Source organism: Anser anser (assembly GCF_964211835.1).
Source record: "Anser anser genome assembly, chromosome: 5".
Lineage (NCBI taxonomy): Eukaryota > Metazoa > Chordata > Aves > Anseriformes > Anatidae > Anser > Anser anser.
This window is the reverse complement of record NC_139725.1, coordinates 41782652-41809357: the sequence shown is the minus strand read 5'-3', so window position 1 is coordinate 41809357 and position 26706 is coordinate 41782652. Positions and strand designations below refer to the sequence as shown.

Sequence of the window (26706 nt, the reverse complement as noted above, 5' to 3'; positions counted from 1 at the left end):
AGATCGTAATACAAATGGTTTAATGTGGCACCAAATATCTTCAAGACATATAATTCTCAGTTAACCCAATCAAATTGTTAAAAGTGTAGCAGAAAAAGCTTTAGGAAGCAGAAGGAAAATAGCTAAGCAGTAGCAACAGCAGGAGGAGTTGATGTCTAATAGCAAACTTAATAGAAATAAATGAAAAGGAACAAATTTTTAACAAACACTGAAGGACAACCATACATTTCAATATTTGCTACAGGAAAAAACTGCACTATACTACTGTATAGTAATTACTGTCAAATGTTCATTTCTCTTTTTAACAACAAACACATACACTTTTAAAATAAACAATACCAGAAACACTGAAATCCTGCAGAGCTCCTTTTGGATCAACCTGTTGTAGAATGCAACCTCTATAGTAGAATGCTTGCCAACAAGATGGGTCTAGATGAATTGCCGCTGCTAAGTCTTGTATTGCATTTCTATATTGCCGCTGTTTAGCATACGTTCTTCCTCGATACAGCCTAACAAGAAAGACAATTTCTCTTTAAATATGATTTCTCTTAGAAAATTATACCTCAGTCATATTTTGAAGTCATAAATTATTACTTAGAAAATTAACAGATTGAGTCAAGTTAATACGAAGCATACTTTCATTGTTTATGCCATGCAAACTTGAAGAAATTATTTAGGGAAAAAATGTTTAAGAATAGAATAAGCATTCACTTCTATTTCTCAGTTTAATAGAGCAAAGCTGAAAGAACAACAACCTATACCATAGAGGCAGATCGTTGCATTGCACTTCCATAAATCAAGCTCAATATAATAGAGCACTGTATCAGCTTTGAGCACCACAGCGTTGAAAGGGACTCTCTCCAAGTTCCAGAGTCTATTGATACAGCATTTTCTATATGGAAAACACTAGATTTTGTCAAATCTGATGTAACAGAAAAGAAATAAAACTGACTTCATTACTATTAAATTTTTTTGAAAACATTCATTCTATTCTTCAAAATTTCTTTCAAACAGATAAGTTTACAGAATCAGTTCCTATTATTTTCCACTAACCTTCAATGAAATTCCAGACTCTAGCCATATAAACAAAATAAATCAAAGGCATAACTGGAAAAGTGTGAATAGATGGTAATGGCTGTAAAAAATATTTTATCAATGCAAAATATAATATATAAAACATTTATTTATATTACTAAAGATAGCTTTCACATATCAGGTGAGTCTTATGTCACATCCTACTTCCTTGTATAAAGAATTATCATGCAAATAATATACTGTTCCTTTTTAAATCTAACACAGTCAGTTCCTCAAGAATTTAAATCACATGCCTAACTCTCCACAAACACAAGGCAGTGACACTAATCATACTCACTAGGACTATTCACAGAGCCCACTCATCCACCTTTGAACCTCAAAGAAGTAAGTTGACCTCATGAAACCAACTGCAGCTTCACATTGCTTCAAGATTTTATTTTAAAATCAGAGTTTTAAGAAGCATCTGTAAATTACTTTAGTAGCTCAAGCAACCTAGTGTCATTAGAAAGCTTTGCATAATTCTGTGGTTCCCTGTGATAAAGAAGATTGATTGACAGGTAAAAAAAGCACATAGGAGAGTCCTTCACTAGCCCTTTCTATTCAGTTTGGTTGGAACAAGACATCTAAACTTAGGTGTTTATTTGTTGATGTCTACAACATATGTTAGCTGTTAGATATTTTCATTATAGGTGAAGATCTAGTGAACATAATCCAAGCCAATGAGAGCAATTCAGCTCATTCAAAAATGCATACACTTATTGGTTTCACGGCTGTATAGCTCTCCAGGCTTTACAGAAGTGTCCAGATGTGATAGATTCCAGATAGAATCAATATGCATGAATTGGCTAGATTGCCCTTGGTGATAATGGCAGTTCAGACTTCTACATCCCAAGGAGACAATATGCTTACACCTAAATTCAGGTATCATAATCTGTTATTTAATCATCATATTTTACTTTTATTTTACAGATTATATTATAAAAAGAATGTGATTTTTTGCAGGAATGATATTAAAAATAATCACATTTTCTAGTGGCAAAATCATTTTAAAAAATCAGCCTTTGTAAGTCAAAACTCAAAATCATTGTTATAATTCAAAAATAAAGATGTTTCTTATTCATACATTCTTTTTTTTTTTTTCTTCACAGAATACATCAATTCAGCATAATGCTAAAACTAGAAGCGTCAAGACAACCAAAGGAAATTAGGCATAGAACTATGCAATCCTTTAGGACATTCTTCACTTTGAGCATGTATTTAAATCCAGCACTTTACCGCAAAGCATACATGCACGTGCTGAAGTCCAGCTGACTCTATATTTGCATTACTCCAGTGGAATTTGAGCACATGGTTCTGTGCATAGCTAAATTAAGGTCTAGGGACTAATCCAAAGTCATTAAAGCAATAGAAAGATTCCCCAATGAATATCATGGCCTAGAGGTCTGATTCTATTTCTATTATACACCTCTTTGGAAATGCAATTGCTTTATTATTGTTTAATGCGTAGTTAGTCTTTTACATATTAATATTATTTTAATAATCCACTTAAAATTCAAATACTTCTGTCAAACTATATACTATACCTTGCCTGAGCATTGCTAGGGTCTTCCCTGATCACAGCTGTAAAATCCTGAATAGCTGCAGTCAAAACTGAACGGTCAAAGAAATATATTCCATGTTTCATAAATGCATCTGTTCTTTTTGGGTTATACTGAAAACACTATAATGAAAAAAAAATAAAGAATTAGTTGATGTTAAACCTCAGTCTTAATATTCCTAATGATTAAAAGCCTTAACCAAGCATAAAAAAGAATGTTAGTTTATTCTCAGGTTTTCTTTTTTATTCTCTTGTCCTTTAGTGTCTGTTGTCATTTTCATTAACTGCGGAGTGAAATACAAAAGCAGTGACACAAGGTTATCAGTGTCTGATAATTTGTAGACATTCAGTAATTTATTGAGTTACGTGGCAGGAGTAACATAAAATCACATATTTATTTCTGTGACACTGATTTGTTTAAACGTCATTTATTTAAAAGGATATCTATTCTCCAAGCTATTTTCCAGATATACCCAAATAGAATTCACTTTTAAAGTTATACAAAATTACTACATTATTGTAACAATACAAAGAAGTTAACTTACTTTGGCATAATCATCCATGGCCAATAATAATTGATTTTCTTCAAAATACATCTCAGCTCTCCTGAAATAAATGTCATCATCTGTTGGGCAGCATTGTATTGCAGAACTATAATTGATGATTGCCAATGTATTATCACCCTGTTTTCTGTAAATTTCAGCCTTTGACAGGTATGTATCTGAAACAACCCCCCCAAAACATAAAAGGCGCTATTTAGCAGCCCAAAACAATATCATCTCCTCCTCACAAGGTAGTTAATACAGGCAGTAGAAATAAAACAGTAGATTATACAGAAGGTTAGGAAGTCCATTTTTAATCTGAGCAACAGAGCTCAAAAGTTTACAGCTGCAGTTGTGTGCTCAGACCTGAGCCCACGCAGCTGCAAAATGATAGTTCTAGTAGGATTTGCAGCTCTTTGCTCTCAGTAGAGCTCGGTAGAAATGGCCCATCAAGCCATTTGAGTGTAGACCTGTTGACCACAAACAAATATAAAAAGAGATTTAGTTTAAATGGACCAATACAATATTTGTCCCACTGTACCGAATCTGGTTGAGATATAGCTAACATTCCTCATAACAGCCCATATGGTACTGTGTTTTGGATTTGGGGCTAAAATAGTGTTGATAACACAGCAACTGGCTGTTACTGAACAGTGTTTGCACAATGCCAAGGCTTTCTGTTCCCCATCACAACCCACCACCACCTCCCCAACAAATAAGCTGGGGGTGGGCAAAAAGTTGTGAGGGGACACAGCTGGGACTGTGGCACAGTGTTTATTGCCTCCTGTTTTGCTTACCATTTCTCAGAAAATTCTGTCTCCTCTATTACTATCCCTTACATAGCTGAGGACAGATTTCCGTCTTAGCTTTACCTTCATCAGGCTAATTCAGCTCCCTCAGCCCTTCCTCATATATATTTCCAGGCCCCTGACCATCTTAATAACTTTCCAATGGACTCTCTCCAGCTTCTCTCTCTCATATAAAACACAGTATTGGAAGTGTAGTAACGTCACAAACAGGTACAGGGGAATCACTTTCCCTGACCTGCAGGGCCATGCTTTTGCTAATGCATCCAGTGTATAGCTAGCCTCCCCTACTGAAAGGCCATACTAATGACTTACATTTGACTGCTCATGGACACAAGAGCACCCCAATGCCCTTTCCTGGCTATCTAGCCACTAGTCCCCAGTTCACACAGATAGCAGTCACATAAAAAATTTCTGCCAACTCTTCTTCACAAGTTGTGGACCAAACGATCCTTTTTCTTGGTCTGTCAAACAGATGGAACTTTTCCCTTTTAAGTTCCTCCTTCCTAGTGTAAAGGTTACAGGAGAACAGGACTGACTGAATACACAATAGCACACTGTCCCCATTATAGGATTATCAGCTTTTCACATTAAATTAGTAGATACAATTTCCACCAGTCCTCTTTTTTTTTTCTTTAAATGAAAGAATGAAGTATTTATTTTTGTCTTAGAAAATATTTTCTGTCCCAAATCTTTGGGGATTTATGTCTGCTTTGTAATTTTCCTATAATACAGATAAACTAACTGATGTAAGGATAAATATTTACAAAAACTTTTGCAGAACTAGGCAGCTAGAGAAAAAAACACTGAAAAATGAACTGCTTAAAAAGTTAAGTTACACTTTCATAGATACTTGCCTGCTTTATTTTTGTTCAACTTAGTTATGAAATTTAGGTCATCCAAAGCAGCATAAATTTTATCTTGAAAGAGGTAAATCAAATGTCTATGCCAGTAAGCATCAAGAAGTAGCGGTTCTAAGCTTATAGCCTATAAACAAAATAAGGAATAAATAATAATAATTTATATTGCAGAAGAAACTTCTCAAATGTGCTAACAATAGTACATACAGAATGAGAAAACATGTTTTGCACTGAAATTATTTTTAATAAGTCTTAGACAGACAAGGTTCTATTTAATCCAGAAACGTGAAAAGTATGGCTGATGCACTCATTTAAAAACAGTGTGCTTACAAAGATGCAGAATCAGAGTCCAATCTACCAGCATGCAGTAGAAAATACAAATCAGCTGTGATATCACCATGTTTGATTATTTCTTTAAAATAGTTATCTGAATTATTTCTAGAAAGTCAGAATTAGTCCTACAGGAATCCCAGGGAATAAACACTTAGAAACAATCTTGTTCATTGCTCTCCTATTTGAAAGTAAGAAATAAGCATGTCCCCATGAAAAAAGTATCAGCATTTCAAACCATGCTGTTATAATTCCTTTAGAAAGAACTTAACATTCTGTAACAGAAATCATTTGTCAGATATTATCAAACAAATAATATATATGATGTATATTCACTACAGATATAATACATATTTAACAGCTATATGGAAACAAATATAGAGACTGATACATATCTGAGACTGATCTGCTACAACAATAATTTTCAAATTTGGGTCTGTGAGCCATTTCTCAGATCTAAGAAGTGTCAATAATGTTTTCACTAAAATATGTAATTGCTTTACAAGCAATTTGGATGGTTGATATTGGCCCATTGGTTAATGCCACTTTGTCAGTGTTGAATTTTTAGCCTTTCAGACACTTGACAATCTGTTTCTAAAGTTTGGAGTAAATTTTTTTATATATTTATTTATATATTTTTTGGGACAATGTTTTTACTGTTTTGTTTTCTTCTGGTTAGTTGTTCAGGGTATTGGGTGGAAGTAATGGCGGCTTTCGTAGCACTATAAAAAAAACTTTTAAAAGTTGAATAAACACACGGAAAAACATTATTATTACTGTATAAAATTCATGTGAAATGACAATCATAAACAGGAAATACATTATTTTTCATTTTATTTGTTCACTATGCTTTTGCAGAAATTAAAAATATATTTGTTACATGTTAGCAATAGGTGTCTAATCACCACCTATTGATGAATTCAGATACTTTTATCAAGGTGCTTGATAGGAGGAAAATGGCTTTCCAAGCCAAGTAGCTTGGAAACTTACTTTTTCCAAGTCTTCCATAGCTGACTTTAACTTCCCTAACTTTTTTTGTATTGCTCCACGCCTGCAATAGTGAAAAGCTGAAGGATGCTCATCCTTTTCTATTATCTCAGTCAGTCTTCTTACTTCTTCTTCTAAATCATCAATACTAACTGTTTCACCTTCAAGCAGAACAGGCTGTATTGAGTCAACTAATTCTATTGGTAGATTTGCTTCTTGAGAGTCCACTGCATTAGTTCCTTTTAGTAGCTCAATACCCTCAGAAGCATTCTCACTAGGAGGGAAAGTTTCATCAAACCAGCTGTTCCAGATTGCACTGACCCATGCGCGAGCAGAAGTTTCTTTTGGAATTCCACCCCTCACTTTTGCAAACTTTTCAAAATCTAACAAACAAGGAATGCTGGGGCTCCGATATTCTTTGATTGCTGGAGACAACTTGATAACGAATTTCTCATGAGTAGGAAGTCTTCCCAGAGACACGGACCTAAGGAAAAATATTACTGAAATTAACTAAATATTCCCAAATATGTTAACAATATCAAATTACAATCTGTCAGTCAACAATTGAAAAACCTATTGTTAATTATCTTGTTAGTGATATTTTTTTTAACTTACCAGCCAATTATATGTTAGAGAGAGAATACAGAGGTAATATTTTATACATATACATATTTATAATATTTATCTAACATTTATAATATTTTATACATAAGGATCCCACTGGGGAAAAAAAAAAAGGAAACTGAAGAAAAAATAAAGCAATCCCATGCATGAATGGCATGTAAAATAGTTCAAATATGGAAAAAAAGAGGGTTCAGCAAAAGTGATATGAAAGCCATGAACAGCAAACATACAGTACTGTCTAAAACAAGGCTTTGGAAAAAGACCGCCATCTCCCTTACTGACAGCTCAGCATACCAGTATATCACACCATAGTTTAAGCATCTTTTATTTTCATAACAATAAACCTCAAGAAAGGTGGGAGAAAAAAAGGAGGAGAAAAAAGGAAAGGCTGAATAGGAAACTGGTCTGAAGGACCAGGCCTAAGCATAAATATAAGTACAATGCGGACACTGCACACAAAAACAGACAACCTTTGGGAGTTTTTGTAGCTCACAACAAGTATTTAAGAAATATCACTCTTCCAAAACAAAAACAACTTGGATGTTTTGTAAAGTATCCTATGTCATAAATATATAAATAACAACCATTTTCTAGAAAAATATTTAGAGTGATACAGAAAAATAAAAGGTAAAAAGCAAATCACTTGCTTCACGTAATCAACATTGTTCATGGTACAACTGAGGTTAGTGCAGCCTAGCATTTCAGTTTCCTGAGAACTTAGAATTTCCTCATCTTTCAGAAGAAAGGATTTTGACTATTTTTAATCTTGTATTTACACTGAGATAAAGATTCTTCTGCTGTTACATGAAATCATGCCACTTCTGTTTAAAACGCTATATATACTAAATGTCCTAAAGATATCTCACACAGTAAAAAAAAATGCATTATAAATAAATAAGCTATTATTAATTAATTTCAGAGCAACACTTAATATGTAAGAAGATTAAACCTGTAATTATATAACATAGCTACAAATTAAAATACATTCCTTAAAATGTCAATACACTAATTAAAGAAAACCTTTTAAGAATCCTTGGGGGTTGAGTTAATATCTTAATCACAGCTTCTAGTTTTCTAGGATTTATTGTTTTCTTTGATTTCTTTGTTTTCTTTCTTCTTGGGAAAATGGTATATTTAATTCCAGCCTTTTCAGCTCTCTGCACAAGTAAAATATTCTCACTATCCTCTTGTCCAGTTGAAGTAGGCATTTTTTCCACTGGTGTGTCGGTCTGCATTGACTGAGGATCATCACGGGCTTGATTCAATAGATGCTTGGTAGGGGAGCTTTTCCCAATCTCTCTCTCAACCTTTGGCTCAGCTATCCGTTGCTTCATAACCTCCAACTCTTTCATGCTGGTTTTGAAATTAGATGACATCTTTAACTTAGTTTCACATTTGAAAGCAGCCACCTCCACAGCTGAGACTGATCTCTTAATTAAACTTATCTGTTAAAAAAAAAGGAAACTTTATTTAGATGTTCATTTGAAATAAGATTTATATATAGCATATTCTTAGTTTGAGTGGACTGGATTTTCTTTTATATAAAAATATAAAGACAAAAAGAGCTACAGGGAAATTACACTGCTGAGGATTTCTATAGCAAAAAAAACAAACAAGTGAAGCACTTAACAAGACTACTTCTATTAGAACATGAAACTCTGATATTTTAAAATCAAGCATCAGTGCTTAGTTAAATTGCAGATATGGTGTTTAAATTATTTAATTTATTATTGTATACAGCTTCAACTGCCACTATACTTTATATCCATCCTTAAAATATTTTATGCAGGTCTTTATGGACTATATAGAGGTTTTTAATATATACTTATACTTTTTCTTACTCAAAAACAAATCTCTTAATAAAATACTATCTATATAATGCTATAAATTTCATCTTTGCACAAGTGTAAAATTTGCATTATTTATTGCAGCTTTATGTATTTTGTGAAGCACCTAACGTTACTTCTATAGACATAAGAGTACATAACACTTAATAGATTGAAAACTTAACGTCGATGCCCTGATATGTCTGAAATGCAAGGATCTGATGCTGCAAATCTTTACTCAGATATGTTGTTCCACTTATTTCAGGTTAGAGGAGTATAGATTCCTCCAAAGGATCTCTCTCCAAAAAGAGAGACCTCTCTAAATACCTGTAACGTTAATAGGGGTTCTCATTGCAAAGCTATGTTCTCCTATTATGAAATGAAAATACTGAATGTAACCAAACCCCTAGAAAAAGACCTCTGAGACTCTCGTTTTTGCATTTAATATGAAAATCTTCAGTTCAGTGAAAGAATTTCTACAAAATCACATTTTGGGAACAAATCAAAGTAAATATAAAATAATACCACTGAGTTGTCACTGTCAGAAAAATTTGGCAAGGACTGGCATCTTCTCAGAGCTTTTGTCTATAGAAAAAAGAAAAAGTGAAAATAACTCTAAATGAATCTGAGTCTACTATGAATAGAGCTTTCAGATAAATTCTGCTTTTAAAAGCAGAACTAATGCCCAAAGAAATCTGAACCTTTACACACACACAAAAAAAAAACCACATACACATACACTTTTGCCAAACTAGAGTAAGGACTGCATTTGTCTAGATTTCTGGATGTGTTATGCCCATTTCCATTGCCAGGTGTCCAAAAATCCCAGTCACATTCAAAATACTCAGATCAATTAACACTATAGAACAAGCACATTCAGTGGACATGTTCTATGGATGTATCTGTATTCTACGTAGATGCTCCAGTCTCAGAACATACTGTGAATATTCCATACTGTTAATCACCCATAATGGATTTACTGTGTATGGACATGTCTTTTCAAAGAAAATGCTTTAAGCCAGATCATTCTTAAAAGTGTCACATTCACTCCACAATAAATCACTTTAGTCACACAGATATTCCTGTCTTGGGAACCCCAGGCAACAAAACAGCCACATACAATCACCACAACAATCACTTCCAATGACAATACCTCTATCTGCTTCATCTGGTTTTAATCCATTTTAATAGAATAGACCTACTAGTACAGGAAAACAGAAGAGGTACCACAATATGGTACCAACATAGTATGGGTAAAATATTTTAGCCAAATATAAAATAACAATTTAAAGTTGCTGCTGCCCATGAATGTAGGAGATATGCAAAGCTTATCACAGAACACTTCCTTTTTGACATACTAGATATTAAAAGATTCTCCTCATTATTTGTAGTCAACTCCTGCAAGAAATGTTCAAAGCAGCGAGTGTTCCTTTATCATAATGGTATTTATCTTTTTGTTCTGCTTCCATGTTATCTTCAAGTCACATACTCTTGAATCACAGATCCTCAGATATCTATTGTCACTATTTAAAAGCTTCTTTCAAGGGCAAAAGCAAATATGTCTTGCCCAGCATGTTTTACTTTCAAATAGGAAACACATCATCCAACAGATCTTAACAGCTCTAACAGTCCCAACTTACAGTTGTAGCCCTTAATTAAAACATAAAACAGTACTTCCAATCACTAAATTATATCTGGGAACTCAGCTGCAGTAATAGTATGGTATACTCAGTTACCCCATTTCTGGCTGCAAATACATCCACTCATTGTAGTGGGTTTACACTCTATGAATGAGACCAAAGGTATTTGAAATTGTCAGGATTCCATAATCGGAATATCTCTGTTGAGATATGTCATATTCTCCAAAATCTCTATTACAGGGGAGGGCATTACAGTCCCTCTCCTAAAACATCACCTAGTGCCATGCAAAATAAGAATTATCTTTAAAATATGCAGTGACTCTTTCCAAGCACAGTCTAAGGTTTTAAAAAGTGAGATTTAGTATTTTCTATCTATTCAAAAATGAACCAAATATAAATACTGTTTTTCATTTGCAGAGATATATCTAACATAAAATTGCTTCTAGAAGTCCCCTATACAGACATATTTTGTCTTACAACTTCAAGATAAGAATTGTTTTGCTAAGCTTAATTACATTAAAGCACCGTAATACACACCTGTACATAATCATAGAAATCATGATCATCTTGCTCAGCTTCTAACTCTTCGTAATCAATTAAAAAGTCTTCAAATACAACATCTTCAATAACATTGCTCTGAAATGATAATATATTTACATATTTGAACACATGCAACATTATTATTTGTCAGCTACAGGGACCATATTAACAAGTAAATTAAGCCTATAACATAATTGAGCTAAAGAGTTATGGTGATCAAGACCAGTATCACAGAAGCCATTTATCATAAGCTTCTAATGGACAGTCAGTAGAACACATAATTTAATGCAATCAAGAATTACACGGTGCAAAAGGGGCAAATAACCTGAGGGAAGTGATTATTGCTACCTGATTCTCTAAAGTTTTTATCTGTAGCCTTGGTAATTTATGTCAGGTCACAGTAGTCCATATAGTAACAACAACACAGCTCTCGGTTCAGGTCAGTAGGGCTAGGATATGACAAACTACGTCAGAATTACGCATGGATTAATTGACAGCAGTAATAAGCATGCTTTATATATTACACAGAGTTGTGAAATGGTTGTGAAATGCTAGTTTTTCTGTAATTTTTGACATAGGAAGGTGCAGTGTGCTACGAATATGGACATGCAATAGGCATGCAGACTTACACAAATGGCTTACCTCTCACAACAATATAACTGTAGCGGAGATTTTAAATTCAAAACATTTCAAACCTCAAAAACAGTGGCAATTTCTAAAATAGATCTTGTTTGACGTGATAATTATATCACATTTTAATATGTATCACAGCCAGCATAGCACAGCAGAAGAATGTCTGTGCAAAAGTGGCTTTCAACATAAATGTAAAGACGTAAGCAAGATAATATAATAGTAAATGATAATTAAGAATAACTGCTACCAGACACTTTCTTATTGTAGAAACTGAAATTAAACAATACCATTCAATACATATTATTACAAACTGTACAACAACTTATATAAAGAGCTTACAATGTACAGAAGTGTTAATAAGGTAGAAGCATAAAATACAACTATTACAGTTAACAACTATAGTGTTAGAAAATGACATTGCTGCAAAAGATGAGAGCACTAAAAATATTTTTTATATATTTACCTCATATTTAGGAAATAAAATTTCCTTCATAGAAGAAATTGGAGCAAAGAATTTTGGTGGAACAGGAGCCCAAAACATTTTTAAAGCTTCTGGATAAATGGAAACCTTCAAAACCAATACAATTCAGTTATCAGCTAACACAAACACAGTTTATTAATGCTGTATTGAATTTGAACAATTAGGTGATAAAATACAACTTTTTCTAAACATGATTTTGAAAAAGAAAAAAAAAACAAACAAAAAACACCAAATACAGTGAAATCTTGTGAGGCATAGGGCTCTGCAGCCTGAAAGAACTACCTGGCCTTTTAGTGTTTGGGTTTTTTTTGTTATTAATTAGCATATTTTATTATTTCAGAAGAGGAATTAAGAATTAAGACATGAGGTTTTAGAATGACATTCCCCATCAATAAAAAATTTCATATACATTTTTATAATGCATCTTGTCAAATGTCAAAAAATCAAAAGCTCTTTATTTCCTAAGTGCTTCATACACCTTGAATTGTGCAAATACATGAAATATTAAAATTATTTCTTACTTTCTCTCCTACCAGTTGCAGTTGTGTTTTTTTAAGATTATATTCAGCTATTTTTTGCCAGTCAGCTGGAGTTTTTGATGTGTGAGGAAGAGAGTGAATCCCATCTGTCTGATTATTCTGGAACTGTTCTGAAACAGGAACTCCTTCATAACAAAGTCTGCAGCAACACAGAAGATGAATAATTTGCTTGGATGCTGTCAGGTATTAAAAGCACAAAAATAAGAAATCAGGTAAATTTTTAATCATATTAGAAATCAATAATGACAAAACCGAACTTTTTTCTTTGAAGGGACGAACTAAAGATTGAAATGACTTAATACATGGCAGAAACCTGGTACAGCCACACACTGTATAATTTTAAGACAACTTTCATGATTAGGTCTATGGTGTATACTACATGAAGTCACAAGAAAAATAGAACCTAACCTCTAAGTTAGTATGAAATGCATTTTATGGATAGCTTCACGCATGGCAAATACACATCAAGTACTGTGCAGTACTGGTCAGATATACTTAAATGCCAAAGAGAAACAATTTCAGCAGGAATGTCTGGATGGTTTTGACCAGTATCTTTTTGTGATTACTTTGGGATTGGATTCTGATTATTGTTTGCTTGCATATTTTAAATAAACTTACCTATGGCAATCACATTGCAAAAGGAATATTTCACTTTAGAAAGCTTCAGTATAAAGTAATTATACATCCTAATTTCCTATCACCGTTTCAATTTCAAAAATAGTGAACACTTTTACACAACACAGTGTAACTCACATGTAAGTATATTTATATATGCATGTGCATATATACATATAATCCTATATAACTATTCTACCTCTATTTCCTTTGTTCTTAGCACCTGGAAAGGGAAATTCAGATCTGAAGAACCTACTACTACTACCAAACTAGTGAAACTATTTTAGAGAAAAGTAGCAACCGCTGTTCCAGCTCTATTATTTTCTGGCACTTACAAAGGTATTTTACAGGATTTATATACAAAATGATAATGAATATTTTTTACTTTACGGAGGATAGGAAAATCATCTATATTTTTAGCTATTCTTGTTTTTGCTTGTTTTATAGTATAATAATTATTTATGTTGTCACTTATATACTTATTATTGTACTATAATTATAAGTACAGAATATAATAAATGGTGAAATACAATATATGTACCAAAGAACATCTAAACACACTCAATTTAATATATTCAGGTATATGTTTGTAAAATATATATAACGTAAAATGTACAATGCATGTAATATTTGACTTTTCTCAGTATGTTGGCACACTGGCATATGCCAACACTGACATCTACTGGTGTTAATTAGGTTTGGGGTAGTTTTTCTGCAAACAATAACTTAATAATGAAGTTATCTTGTGCCTTTGTGGAACTAAAGTGTGTAATTTCTGTTACCTGAAATGTCACTGTCAGACATATATCTGTTATTGTTGACTTGATTCTCACTAATGTTAATATATGTTGTTAAGTGCAACATATTTCCATTTTAAGACCTATTTGAATTACCAAAACACTGTGTAAATGGGGGGAGAAGGAGGGCGCTGTCTCAGCATAACAGAGAACAAGCCATTTGATTTAGCAAACAAAATGCTACTGAAGTACTGGATGTTAAAAGGAATCTTTAAAATGTAGCACTAGTGCAGAAGTTGTAGTTCTTACACACAAAGATTATAGATCTGTGAGTACTTCTTGAACTCTTTCTGGAATGTTCCTTTCTTCAAGTGGAGGCTTTGACAAAGGACTTATTTCTTAAAGAGAAGTAAGACAAGAACTGAAAACCTAACTTTTGGTAATTGTTTAGCCTTCCTAGTTTTTCTTTACATCTAAGTATTTGGTGGTTCTGACTCTTCAAGGTGGGAGTCTGCATAAAAGGAATGTCAAGTGAAGTTACACAAGATACAGAAAGGTATAAAACAATTAAAAGATTCTTTAGCATTTGGCTGTTAAGAGTGCTTTAAGTGAAAAACATAAAAAAAGCTGTCGCTCTTTTAGGGCACTTTTGTCATAAATAGTTTTCAAACCAGTGAGTTTAAGTAATAAAACGTGAGTTAATGTGAAACAACATTCAGACTTTTCATTTCTAAAAGACAGAAGCAACATGGAGGAAAGTTCTAAGCAATAATAATAGTGATCTAATAATATTTCATTTCCATCTGCAGGTAAATATATATATATATATAAAATCAAAATGTCTCAGTGAAATGCAGGCATTGCTTAACAAACATAACATGAAGCTACAAACCCTGTTAAAAATTTGGTAGGATATCTGCCAGGAGCAGGTTTGATTGTCCATATATAACATTCATAAAAATATATTCTGACTAACGCTTGTCTTCATAGCTAAAGTAGCAGCATTTCTAACACCCAAAGAACTGTTGTCTGTAGAGTATGTCAAGATTAAACAGGACAGCAAAAGAAAGGAACATTTGATGTCTTACAAAATAAACTCCATAAAGTCAATCCCAGGAGAGGCTTATAGCTGACCTTGGGAACATTACATATTGATAAATCGTTATACCCTGCTCTGCTACATATTTTCTGCAGATGTGAATGAAAAGTTGTTTGTTTGTTTGTTTAAACTTGTGAATATTTTTCACAGTGAAGACAAGACTTTAAAGCATACACGTTATTGCTTTCTTGATGTGATCTAATGTAAAATCTTACTATTGAAGGCTTGCTTGGACTTTGTAACAGCCAAACAAGATTCTTTTGTAGAAGAACTCAGAACTGGTACTAAAAATCTGAAGAACATAGATCTATTGCTATTTAAACATCTGACAAAGTCATTTGAATTTTACTATCCACTACATAGAAATCATGCTTACCCCTAGTTAGATTGTTTGTATTTGTGAAATTAGCCAATTGTGGAGAATTGATCACCAATAAAGTGTGAAAAGCATAAATTTAAAAATAAAAAACTGAAATTAGTGCCAGACAAATGATACCTCTTACCTTCAAGGCTCAAGTCAAGCCATTTTAAAAAATTAAAAGCAGATGGACTGTGGTAGGTAGTGCCACTAGATGGCAGTGCTCCAAAGAGTTTAGTTTTCTAGTTTTCCAGGACCAAACAAATTCCATAAGAAATTTTGGTATGGGCTTATTTTTAAACTTTAATTCTCCTCATCTGTGGGAATGTGAATCTCCACCAAAACCTTTCTTCTGCCTTATAAACCTCTGGCTGATCCTCAACCTGTTGGCTTCCTCTTGAAAACCAAACCATTCTCTTCTTCATGTCCTATCCTCCCATAGCTTCTGCATTTCCTGTCTCTTAGTTCTACTCCCATCTAACTCTTTACGCCTCCTGCATATCTCAAGGCATTGTCTTCTACTTGTTTCTCTTCTTCCTCTGCTATTTCTAGTAACATGTACAAGTAGACATTATACAAGTTTGCTCTCTGTGATAGTGAATCAGTGTGATTCATCATTGTTCTGCACCAACAAAAATACCAAATCATCTTCCTCTTGGTGATGTTAAGCTGCCAATGCTAACTCAGCAAGGCTGAAGTACAAGGATCTCATGAGCCTTTTCCCTTTTCAGTCTTCCTGACATCCCCACTACTTTCTTTATCACAATGGCTAGCACCCCATCATTCGCTCAGACTCAGAAGACAGGTAACATTCACAACATTCTAGAATTAAAGTTTTTTCCTAATCTCCCCCAAAAAACAATCGCAGTTGCTGCAGCATCTGTTCCTTTAACCTAGACAAGCGCCACTTTGTTCTGTTCACTCATTCTGTTGTTCTGTTCTTGTTCATTTGAAGTTTTACTGCATAGGCATAGATCCTTGTTTTGAATGTTATCCCACTCTGAAGTAACATGAAAAAAGGACCTAATTCAAATATAAGATGCTCCTCTGCTTTCGAAGCTAAGACTTTCCTTTTTCTGTCATCTCTAGACTAGTAAAGTGGTACCAACTTCTATTTCTGTGTGACTTCTAACTCCATTACTGACTTCCTAAGGCTGTTTTTTGCCCCCCCCCCCCCTTTTTTTTATTTTTTTACTTTTTGTACACCTTTTTGCCCATACTCATGCTGCCTCTCATTCTTGAGAAAAGCTGCCTACGGCCATCAACTTATTTTCTCAGAATTTCATTAAAGACTCTTTCCCCATAACCTGCAAAATAATCAATGGCCAAGTTACCAGTATGCCGAAACCCCTGTTAACAATACTCATAACTGTCCTTCTCACTGAGTCCTTATAGTCTGTCTCTCTTTCTGTCCAACAGACAGAAAACAATGTTCAGTCAAAAGCAAATGCTCCAGTTATGGCCATGAGTGATATTGTTATCCACATTCCTGAAAGAAGCAGAAGCTCTCACAAACCAAAGGGAAAGATCAGGGCCTACTCCTCTACCTTGAAATAATGCCATGCTTGAAGGTTGGAGCAATCTCAACTACATCAAAAAAGTTCAACATCTAGGAACTTTCATACAGCAATTTTATGGATTCATATTTTATGGTCAAAGAAACCTTATGACAATCCAACCTGATCTTCTAAATAATAACGATAATAAAATTTTAATTAGTATTCCTGCATCAAAATCACAATTCTCTGGAGTGAAACTAAGGATATATCTCAGAAAGCAATCCAGCCTTCATTTAAAGGCCACAAGCAATGGATAGTTTCAGAAGTTACTTGCATTGCTATATATTGAAATCTGACAGTTAACTCCCAGTCTGTCTAGACTGAAACATCAAGTATTGGGTCTGTTAAGTTTTCATTTACAGATTCTTTTGTATCAGAAACTAAACCATGAAAGTTACAGAGTCAAACCATCTCTTATATAGAAACCAACATAATGATCTTTTTAAGTGTATTAATACAGAACGGGTATTCAAGTAAAAGAATGATCACATACAGGAATCGAAACTTCTGTTTGCTCCCCCAGAATGGTATTTAGAACACTCTGCTAGGTGCATTAAGTGTACAACATTCCTGCAAACCTGCATATGAAGAACCACAGATTTAGCCAACAGGAAATCTGCTGCCCTTCTCTTGAGCTTAAATTTTTCAGGGACATTAGAAATTTCCCTCCATTTCAAATCCTGAGAATGAAGCCTTCTAACAGCATCCTTTTTTTCCTTTTTTTTTGTAAGACAGTCAACGGGGGAGAAAAAAAAGAGTGATTTCCACCTCTTTATGATGATTTGCTATGAAGCACAGAGCCAGGAAATGAGAATTCATTGCTTATCTGAGGATTCAAACCTCACTCACCATTACATTATTTGACCATTGTGGGTACAGGAAGTGGTTCTGTTGAGCAGAAAAGAATGCAGAAGTCATGCAGCCAGGAGAGAAAACAAGTGGTGGCATGACTGTTTTAGTTACTAGAGCACTTACATGGAGCAAAAAAGCTCTATACAATATTTCTAATCCCAAAACTTTTTCTATTTTATTGATCATGTCTCACATCCTTCATTTTAAGGTAAACATGTTTAATTTAAAGTTTTGAGAGTATTACATAGCCCATCTTCAGTTGCTTATCTTTCAAGAGTGCAAAGCTCCTTTTCAGAGTTACTGCTTTTCAGGATACAACCTCCCCTTCTACAAAGGATGACCCCTATTCCCTATTCTTATCCTTATGACCTTGCATTTGGCTGCAGTAAAATGCATGCTTTTCAAGGGAGCCCAAGTTAACAAGCTATATAAAATGCCCTGTAAAACTGACCCATCCTTATTTACCACTGTACTATTCTTTAGATCAATACAAACTTCATGAGCAATAATTTTATATTTCTGGAGTTAGTGATGCACAGTAAGTACAAGTATAAGTAGCAAGCAAACTGCCAGTCTGAAAAATCATCAGGAAAAACTTGAGAATATAAAGACTATTTCTAAAATTTTTGACCTTATTACATAGGCACTATATATATATATATATATATATAAAAAAAACTATAATATATATATAAGTTATATATATATATAACTGAAATAATAGGCAGTGAAAAATGAATATTCTTCATATCCATTCCTTAGTCTTATTTCACATTATTTTAGTGTAAAATATGTTCAAAAAAACAAAGGTCTAGGAATTTACTACCATCAAATATAACAAGTGCTAATGCAATAACTTGATAAAAGTAAGTTTATTATAAATACTAAGATTTCCTCACTACTTCTTACAGAACCTTTTTTTTTTGACAGATCTCTTCATATGCTGCATCAACCTCAGAAAAAATAATGATTATGTACTTTGTTTATTCTAATTCAGTTTCTCATTTATTAAAGATGCGGGATCCCACAGTTATCACACAAATACCTCTTATGTATACAATAAGTACTATTGACTATAAGTCTACCCAAAGTCCCAGTTTTGTATGTGCTTAACTTTGTGTATGTATTGAACTCAACAGAACTACACACAATTACTTAAAGTTTGTTCCTAAGTGCTTGTAGAATCAGGATTTATGTAAGACTGTCTCTACGATAAAAGGCTAGTGACTGCACACTTCAAGCCTTTTACTCCTGTAGCATTTTACGTTCACAAAAAAAACTACTCTATTTGTTCAGCATTTCTTGTGATTTAAGTAGGACCTCTCCTGACTAGAATGAAGTATAAAAATTCATATATTTATAACAAATTGTGACATATAACTTAAAATGTGTCTACAAAATGCAATTTATTCTTGAAAAAAAAAATTTACATTCTAAGCAAGACAAGCCTTTGGACTAGTTATCTTTAGGCACATCTACCAAACAAGAGAAAAAAATATACATATTTACCACTTCTGTGAAACCACCAAATACTAAAACACCACCAAGTTCTTGAAATATAATCCTTTAATTTACAAAATTCATTAAATGATAGCAATACTGACATTAAATTCATACCTCTTCCTTTCAGCTTGCTCTTTCAAATAAATATATTTAGAGCAGATTGGTTCTTCTTGCTTATTGTCCATGTCCTCTGCTGTAAACAAGATATTGTGACCTTTTCTGTCGAAAGTATGATAAATTCTAGAAGCCAATTGTAAATATGGAGGCAACGTAAAACTAGGAAAAGCAGTACATAGATGATGAATGCTTGGATAATGTTGACCTCTAGAAAGGAGAAAAAAAAGAAAAATCAAGAATCTTAATATCCATTCTCTGTATTGTAAAAGTATATGATTTATCTCATACTAGATCATGACATAACAGATCACAGGTTATAAATTGTTCATATAAACACTTGGCAAAAATTGCCTGATAAGTTCTACTAGAAATATTATTATTTAGGGAAAAGGGGAAAAAAAAACAGGTGGTGAAAGCAAAAATTTTGGTAATAATTTTATTTTTTAGAAGATAACTACAGTAGTAGCACTTTTACTTTCCAACTTACGTGGATCTTTCACTTGCTCCATTGAAAATTTAAACCAACTAAGTAATGTAGATTTATAGCTTAAATTGGGCATGTGAATAAATGTTATGTTAAAATGTTATTTATACATTCATCTGCACATTCTCTCTCATGACAGAGTACCTTGTAAACACCCTTAAAACTTTGAATTAGTTTTATGATATGCTATCACTTGAACTTTTTCCTAGCATTTCAATTCATCTGTTGATTTTACAGGAAACACAAGTCTTTGACTATCTTTGAAAAGTTAATAACTAAAAAATTCTACCATTTAACCCTCCAATCTAAGTCGTGCTGAAGGTGATGAAAGTCTATTGACTTCCACAGGCCATGGATCAAGCTCTAAAAACAGTCTCCAGCTACTGTATGAACTCTAAAAAGTTAATAAATGTCTAAGGTGCCGACAGTTACAATGTGAAAAGCAGTATATGGAAAATGTCTGAGATGCAAAAGATCAGAAATGACTCCACAAATATACGCTACTTTCAATTAAAGTTCATAAATACCTTCATATTTTAAGAGAAAATCTTAAATGAAAATGGTTATAATTCAGCTTTGAAATTATACTGAATAGTTTTCAGGTTTAATTGTTTTTTCTGAGGTTATGCGAAGGCAATGTCACTCACAACAACCGGCTTCTTTTACTGAGAACTATGCCTTGTGTTATAAAGAGATATTACAAAAGTGGAAATTGTTAAGAACTACAAAATAAAGAAAAAAACACAAGACTAATCTAATCATGCAATACATATTCAAGTTACAAAAAAAAAAAAACACGTTATATTACTTACTTTTCCTGAAAAATAGTGACAGCAAAAAAGTAAAACAAAAATTACATATGTAAAGTCAAAAAAAAACACAATAAAACATGAAAATGCAATATAGCACGAATTTGACTCACTATTAAGAATTCATCATATCAAGTAATGATACCAGATATATCTCTATTATGTTAATGCAGTTTGAGTCCTTAAATTTACAGGCACTTGACAACGCAACACAAATAAGAATGCCAATGAAAGTCTGTTTATTCTAATAAAAAAAAGTGCTTAAAATATTTTTGTCAAGCCATAATATGTGATAATTATATGTAACACATAGAAATAACATATATAAAAGAGACTACTCACTGACATGGTTCAACAAGACATTTTCACCAGATCTTATAATCTACTACTGCCTCTACTCAAATTAGTGGCATTTTTTTTTCTGAATGAGAACAGGATCAAGCTTATGAAATAAAATCTGGTAGTTAAACTTAAAAATTAAATATCCAGTTTGAAAAGCAACTCAAGCAACACATCACACAAGACTGATTAGCATTTAAGGCACACTTACAACAACCCTGTTTGATGAGAAGGACAGTTTTTTTTGGAAGTCATTTCATTCATTTTACAACACAGATGAAAATAAGCAACTGTTTCAGAGTGTGAAATCAGAGATCAGTGTTTTAACAAACAGACCACATTAATTTCAAATTAGAAAAAAAAAATCTCACTGCTTTTTTAACTGAAGAGTACATGATCTCCATAAATGTATGTGGTATTTTACCTTAGGATGTTCTAAAACAGTTCACTTTCTCTGCAATGAAATAATCATGCAATTAAAAATAAAAATAGGCAAACAATTTAACTTTGAACTTAAAACAGTTGGAGTGATTTCTGTAAACAAAGGTGGGCAAAATGATTTTAAAATCAACTAGGAACTTTTTCTCAAACATTTTGTAATTTATTTTAAATAAATTAAAACAGTTTGAATGTTATTTTAATTGCAGTATCATTACTGTTCCTGTATAGAAGTTTATCGTTTCATTGAATGAAATGACTGAATGTTTTATCAATGTAAACTAAAATATTTAGGGCATGCTGCAGGTAAAGGTGAATGTTTTTACAGCACACACTCTCCTAGAACAGACTATTTATCATTCTTTGAAAAAGGGGACATGAAGAAACAATACTATGTGTGTGGCCTACATTACCTTTACTTAATGCACTAAATACAGGTTTTTTAGAAAATCATGCAGTTTCTGCACCATTGATAATCTGACAGTAAGTATTTATTGAAGGTAAAACACTCATTGTCTGTTGTCACTATTTGTTTTAATATATAATCTTGCTAACCAAATGATCTTTAAGCAATGCAGATAAGCAATGGCATGCAAAGGGTCACTTAAATGCCAATTTGACTGTTTCATAAACTTAAGCATTCTTTTCCCATGACTATTCTCAGCTACTTAATTGAAAGTATTATCCATTTACAAACTTCAGGCCTGCCATAAAAAGGCTCTCTTCTGTATCCAATAGACCTTTCAGGACCCTAAGAACAACAAAAGCTAATAATTAAAGCTGCCTTTTTTTTTTTCCCCCCTGCTTTTTTTTTTTTTTTAACCTCAGTAAAGAGAAAAGTGAGGAAGCAACTTATGGTACATCCAAACAAAGGCAGCCATAAAGATCTTATTAGTAGGGAAGACCATAAAATTGAAGAGTCTCACTTGACATGGGATGGACAGGATCAGTTAAATTAGGACACGGGCTATACTATCGTAATCTGCACTCCTACTACAGAATGACAGATGCCACCTATGACAAGAGCAAGGTAATAAGCAGTTGTCCTTAAATTACAGCTCTGTAAAATCTCCTGAATTTCATACAAGCTCTGACTGTAATACAAATTCAAGTTAATGAATTTTTAATACATCTTCTCTATTTAAAGATGATGACTTACAGCTGGCATTGCTTATATTAAATTTGTGGTATTTTCCATTGTTTGTTTTTAATTATTTTGATTAGATTATGCTTGGAATTATATGGACAAATTCAACCCCCACATAAGCAACTTCAGCCTCTGCTGCAGTCAAGAGAAGTTTCATCGGCATACAGCAGCAATGAACATGCCTTCTAGACTTTAAAAACTGTAAATCAGTACTATTTCAAGGAGATAAGTAGCAAACTAAAACTAGAGATACCAAACTAAAATTGATAGTTAACTCAGAACTTGCACAAAATTGCAAGTGTTCAGATCCAGATTTGGGGGGTTGGTATTATTTCTTCTCCATACTTATCTACCATGCTATGCATTTATAACTTAATACATTTCCAATATTATTTTCATTGTAATGGAGTAAGACTAAAAAATTACTTGACATTTGAAGCATGAGTGGACAGGAAAGACAAAGACTGTTGCAAGTTGTGTTCCTCTTGTAGCTCTTTCTGAATTTCATCTGGTTTAATTTTTGATATTGCTTTTCCTTCCACTTGTAGCACATCTGCAGATGGAGCCTACAACATTCACAAACAGATGATAAACACAGTGTTATAAACAGGTAAGTTACATGAATATTTTCATACCTACTCTGACAAACAAGGAGCAATGGCACATAAGCGACTCTGGCCATCAGAAAACAAAATTCAGTCAAACTAGAGTAGTTTAGAACTGCTATCACTGAGCAGATCACAAAAACACCCACAGCTATTCATATATGCAGAAAAGTATTATAAAAGAAATTTTTCAGTGTGCCCTACCTAAATTGCATTTCTGAATAGTTTATAAGATGAGAAAAGTCTAAGTATATTAAACAGAGAATAATCAAAATAGCATCGAAATTATAATATCACTATTCAGAACTACTAAATTTAGAAGTACATGAGCGCATCTAAAACTTGTTCTATCTTTATGCAAATTCAAGCAGATAAACATGGTTTAAAGATGATGCTTTTAGAAAATTTTCTTCAAGATTACGTTTATTCAGAAACTTCAGCAGCAATATGCAGATGAGGAATTCCTACTGTTTCCTCCCACAGCTGCTCACTCCCATTTATTAAAGCACCACCTGCTTAGTTGTGCCAAAAATTGTTCTTTCACACTATGAAACAGATCAGATAACTGATCCATGTTGAAAAACTTAGCTAAGGAAAAAAAAAAAGTGCAGGGGGAAGGCAGAAATTAATCCAGATCTCTGATTCCCTTTGTAGACTGTCCCTACATAAAAACGTTGTCAGAGGGCAACTCACTGGAGTTCAGGAACAAGAGCAAATGGCAAGGAAAAGGAACATCTTATCCCAAAGCATCTGCATCTGTTTCATAAAACCCAGCTTCTGAATGTGCTCTTTTTCCCATCCCTCGATGACCTTCAGAGGACCCTCCCAACCTCAACCATTCCACAGTTCTGTTTCCTGCAAACTGTTAAACATCTTCATAAAACATACTAACAGTGCCATCGATGAAAAGTATTCTTCTGAATTCCACTTAAAACCTTGCATGAATAACATAGCAAAGCAGGTTCAATAAAAATAATGATAATGAAACACTATAATAATAACAACAGAAGACAGAAACATGACAACACAGCACAGAAAATTACTTGTAAAGTGCTTTGTCTTGAAAAAAAAATGTCAATATGAAAAGTCTTTCTTTGCCCAGGTCTTCATGATATCCCATGATAATAACTTGATATCTTCTTGATATACCATGGTAATAACTAAAGTAGCCATCCTTACAGTACCCAAAGAATACAACTATAGTGACCAAATGTCTTTCCTACTAAGACTTTTCAATCACATATCTGGTTAATAGAATCACAAAAAACATGGGATTTTACTCTTCTTTGTCCACACACATATTTTATTTATCCCAGAATATAAATAGCCACACTGTCTATGTTTACTGATAACTTCAGCAATATTTAAGTTCTTAGAAGAGATCACTACATGAAAAAATATGGAAGTTTGCAGTTCATAAATAAGTATATAAATCAGCAAATGAAGAACTGTGAAAGATAATTGATTGAAGAGCTTCTGAAAAAGCTTGTCCAAAATTAGAATGGTTTAATCTATTGTTTTATTTTTGAAACCAATACCACTGTTTATATTAGCATATATATGAAACAATTTGAAGGAACAAAGTCAGATATTTAATGTTTACCAGAGAAACTGGAAACTGATCAAAATTTCACATAAAGAAAATAGGCTAACAAAAATAAGGAATATAGAAAAGTTTGGAAGTACTATATCTACCTAGAAATAGATCATTAAAATGAGACAGGTATAAGACTATGTTGTTCTGTCTGAATGTCAAATAAATGAATGTCATGACTTCTTGACCAATAAAAAAAAAAAAGTAACCTTATTGTATGCATTGCCATTAAATGTTCTGGAATGTCAAGATACTCAAATAAATTGGGGAAAAAAAAAACATGTAAATGATATCAGAAGTAACAGAAGATACTCAACAAAATTTTTCAATATGTAAGACACCAACATGGCTAATGCAAACTATAAAAATTAAAATTACAGTAGCTAGTATTTTAAAATCATGAGCCAAAGATCTGTGATCTTGTATTTTCCATGAAATGGACCATACAGGGAAAACTACACTATTGCTAATGAAGTCTGTTGACTAAGCAGAGGGGGAAGTACCTTTAAGCCTAAACTCAGAGAACATAAGCCAAAACACTTATTATTAGGAGGACATTTTAAATATGTAGTCTCATATTTTATTTCATATTATTTGAAGACATGCCAGTGAACTAAGCCCACCACATTTTATCAAAATATTTACATAATTCAGTTACACATGTAACATAAAATTACAATAACTAAAGCAAATATCTACATTTTTCTATCTGACTGCTTTGCGCTTAACCAAATTTCCAAGTTCATCCGCAAAATGAATCAATTTATCTTGTAATTAATAGGTCCTGACACACAGTAAGCAAAAGTAAATAATTTCAAAAAAATAAGATAACATCATGAAACAAATGTCAATGAATAGTGTTCTAAAGAAATGCTAACATACAGTACAGTAGATTGCAGATACTATAGCAGAAATGGTTTTGTTAATATGGGATATAGCATTTAGCTAATACATATGGGTTCTGAAACACATTTATTTTATTCTTTCTAATTTTTTTGTCTCCATTATTTTTTCTGTGTGTAATATCAAATGAACACACTTTTAAAAAAATAATATATTTAAATTATGTAATAATTACATTAAATAGAAGCAAATGTATTTACCTTTCCAGATGCCAATCTTGCAAACTACTTTGCATTATAAGCTCACTGAACACACACTTGATGAGTGTTGTTACAACAACATTGCTAGTGCATTACAGAAGTGGCATTCTGCCCAAAATAATACTGTCTAAAAAATAGCATCACAGTACCGCAGTACTGTTTAAATAACCATGAAAGTGCTCTGTTGCAAAGTGTTCTGTGCAAATAGTATATAATTCAGAAGTAATAAGTACTCTTGCTATATTTTTGAATATCATAAAAATTACCATCATTGACATTGGTCTGTATATTGCTTACACATAATTTAGTATTTTTACTTTAGTAATCAACAAATCAACAGATACAAGGGTACAACTACAGAGTATACTTTTTAAACTACCTATGGCAAACATCATTATTAATATTATATAAAGTCAAGTATAGATGGTACATGAGATTTCAGTTACTGAAAGATTTGACCTATAGACAGACAAATATATATATGTTTATATAATTTATATTAATAGAATAATATATGGATATATATATAAAGCATATATGAGTATATAAATATATATTCATATGTATGAATATATATATTAATATTTATATATAATAAATTCACATATGTGGATATATAAAGCATATATTATATGTATTTATATAAATTTATTTTTATATATAATTTATATTATATATATTATATATATGTGTGTGTGTATATATATATATATATACAGACATATTGTATGGACAATCTAACCCATCTAACAGGAAGAGTTCTATTTTCACAAGTTTTTAGGAAATCCTAATCTTTGGCTGGAGAATGCCAGTGAACTGGAATTGCTCAGACCACTTAGAGCTTTCCTTCATGCTTATTGTAGCCCCAGCACAGGATGCTGCTCCAGGACTGATGAGGAGTTTCTGT

The 26706-nt window shown here is 32.7% G+C and overlaps 1 protein-coding gene and 1 long non-coding RNA gene across 15 annotated transcripts in view; one reads left to right on the top strand and one right to left on the bottom strand.

The window, feature by feature from the left end:
• The window catches only part of TTC6 (tetratricopeptide repeat domain 6), a 71964-nt gene that overhangs the window by 24950 nt on the left and 20308 nt on the right, over window positions 1-26706 (bottom strand). For 12 of the 14 annotated variants that reach the window (XR_014584882.1, XM_083837753.1, XM_083837751.1 and 9 more), the window contains 12 exons: window positions 22924-23063; window positions 19278-19487; window positions 12423-12579; window positions 11884-11988; window positions 10785-10883; window positions 9133-9192; window positions 7802-8226; window positions 6161-6641; window positions 4838-4967; window positions 3178-3353; window positions 2619-2755; window positions 340-509 (listed from right to left, as the gene is read on the bottom strand). Coding sequence is in view for 13 of the 14 variants with exons in the window: in XM_083837753.1 (XP_083693879.1) it covers window positions 340-509; window positions 2619-2755; window positions 3178-3353; window positions 4838-4967; window positions 6161-6641; window positions 7802-8226; window positions 9133-9192; window positions 10785-10883; window positions 11884-11988; window positions 12423-12579; window positions 19278-19487; window positions 22924-23063 (2290 nt within the window). In the remaining variant the exon portion in view is untranslated. The remainder of the gene's footprint in view (window positions 1-339; window positions 510-2618; window positions 2756-3177; window positions 3354-4837; window positions 4968-6160; window positions 6642-7801; window positions 8227-9132; window positions 9193-10784; window positions 10884-11883; window positions 11989-12422; window positions 12580-19277; window positions 19488-22923; window positions 23064-26706) is intronic. The other 2 variants (XM_083837758.1, XM_083837748.1) reach the window with 2 other exon arrangements.
• On the top strand, window positions 19494-26251 carry LOC310900203. Its single transcript, XR_014584909.1, has 3 exons — window positions 19494-22380; window positions 23046-23107; window positions 23757-26251. It is a non-coding gene; the product is annotated as an uncharacterized lncRNA (long non-coding RNA).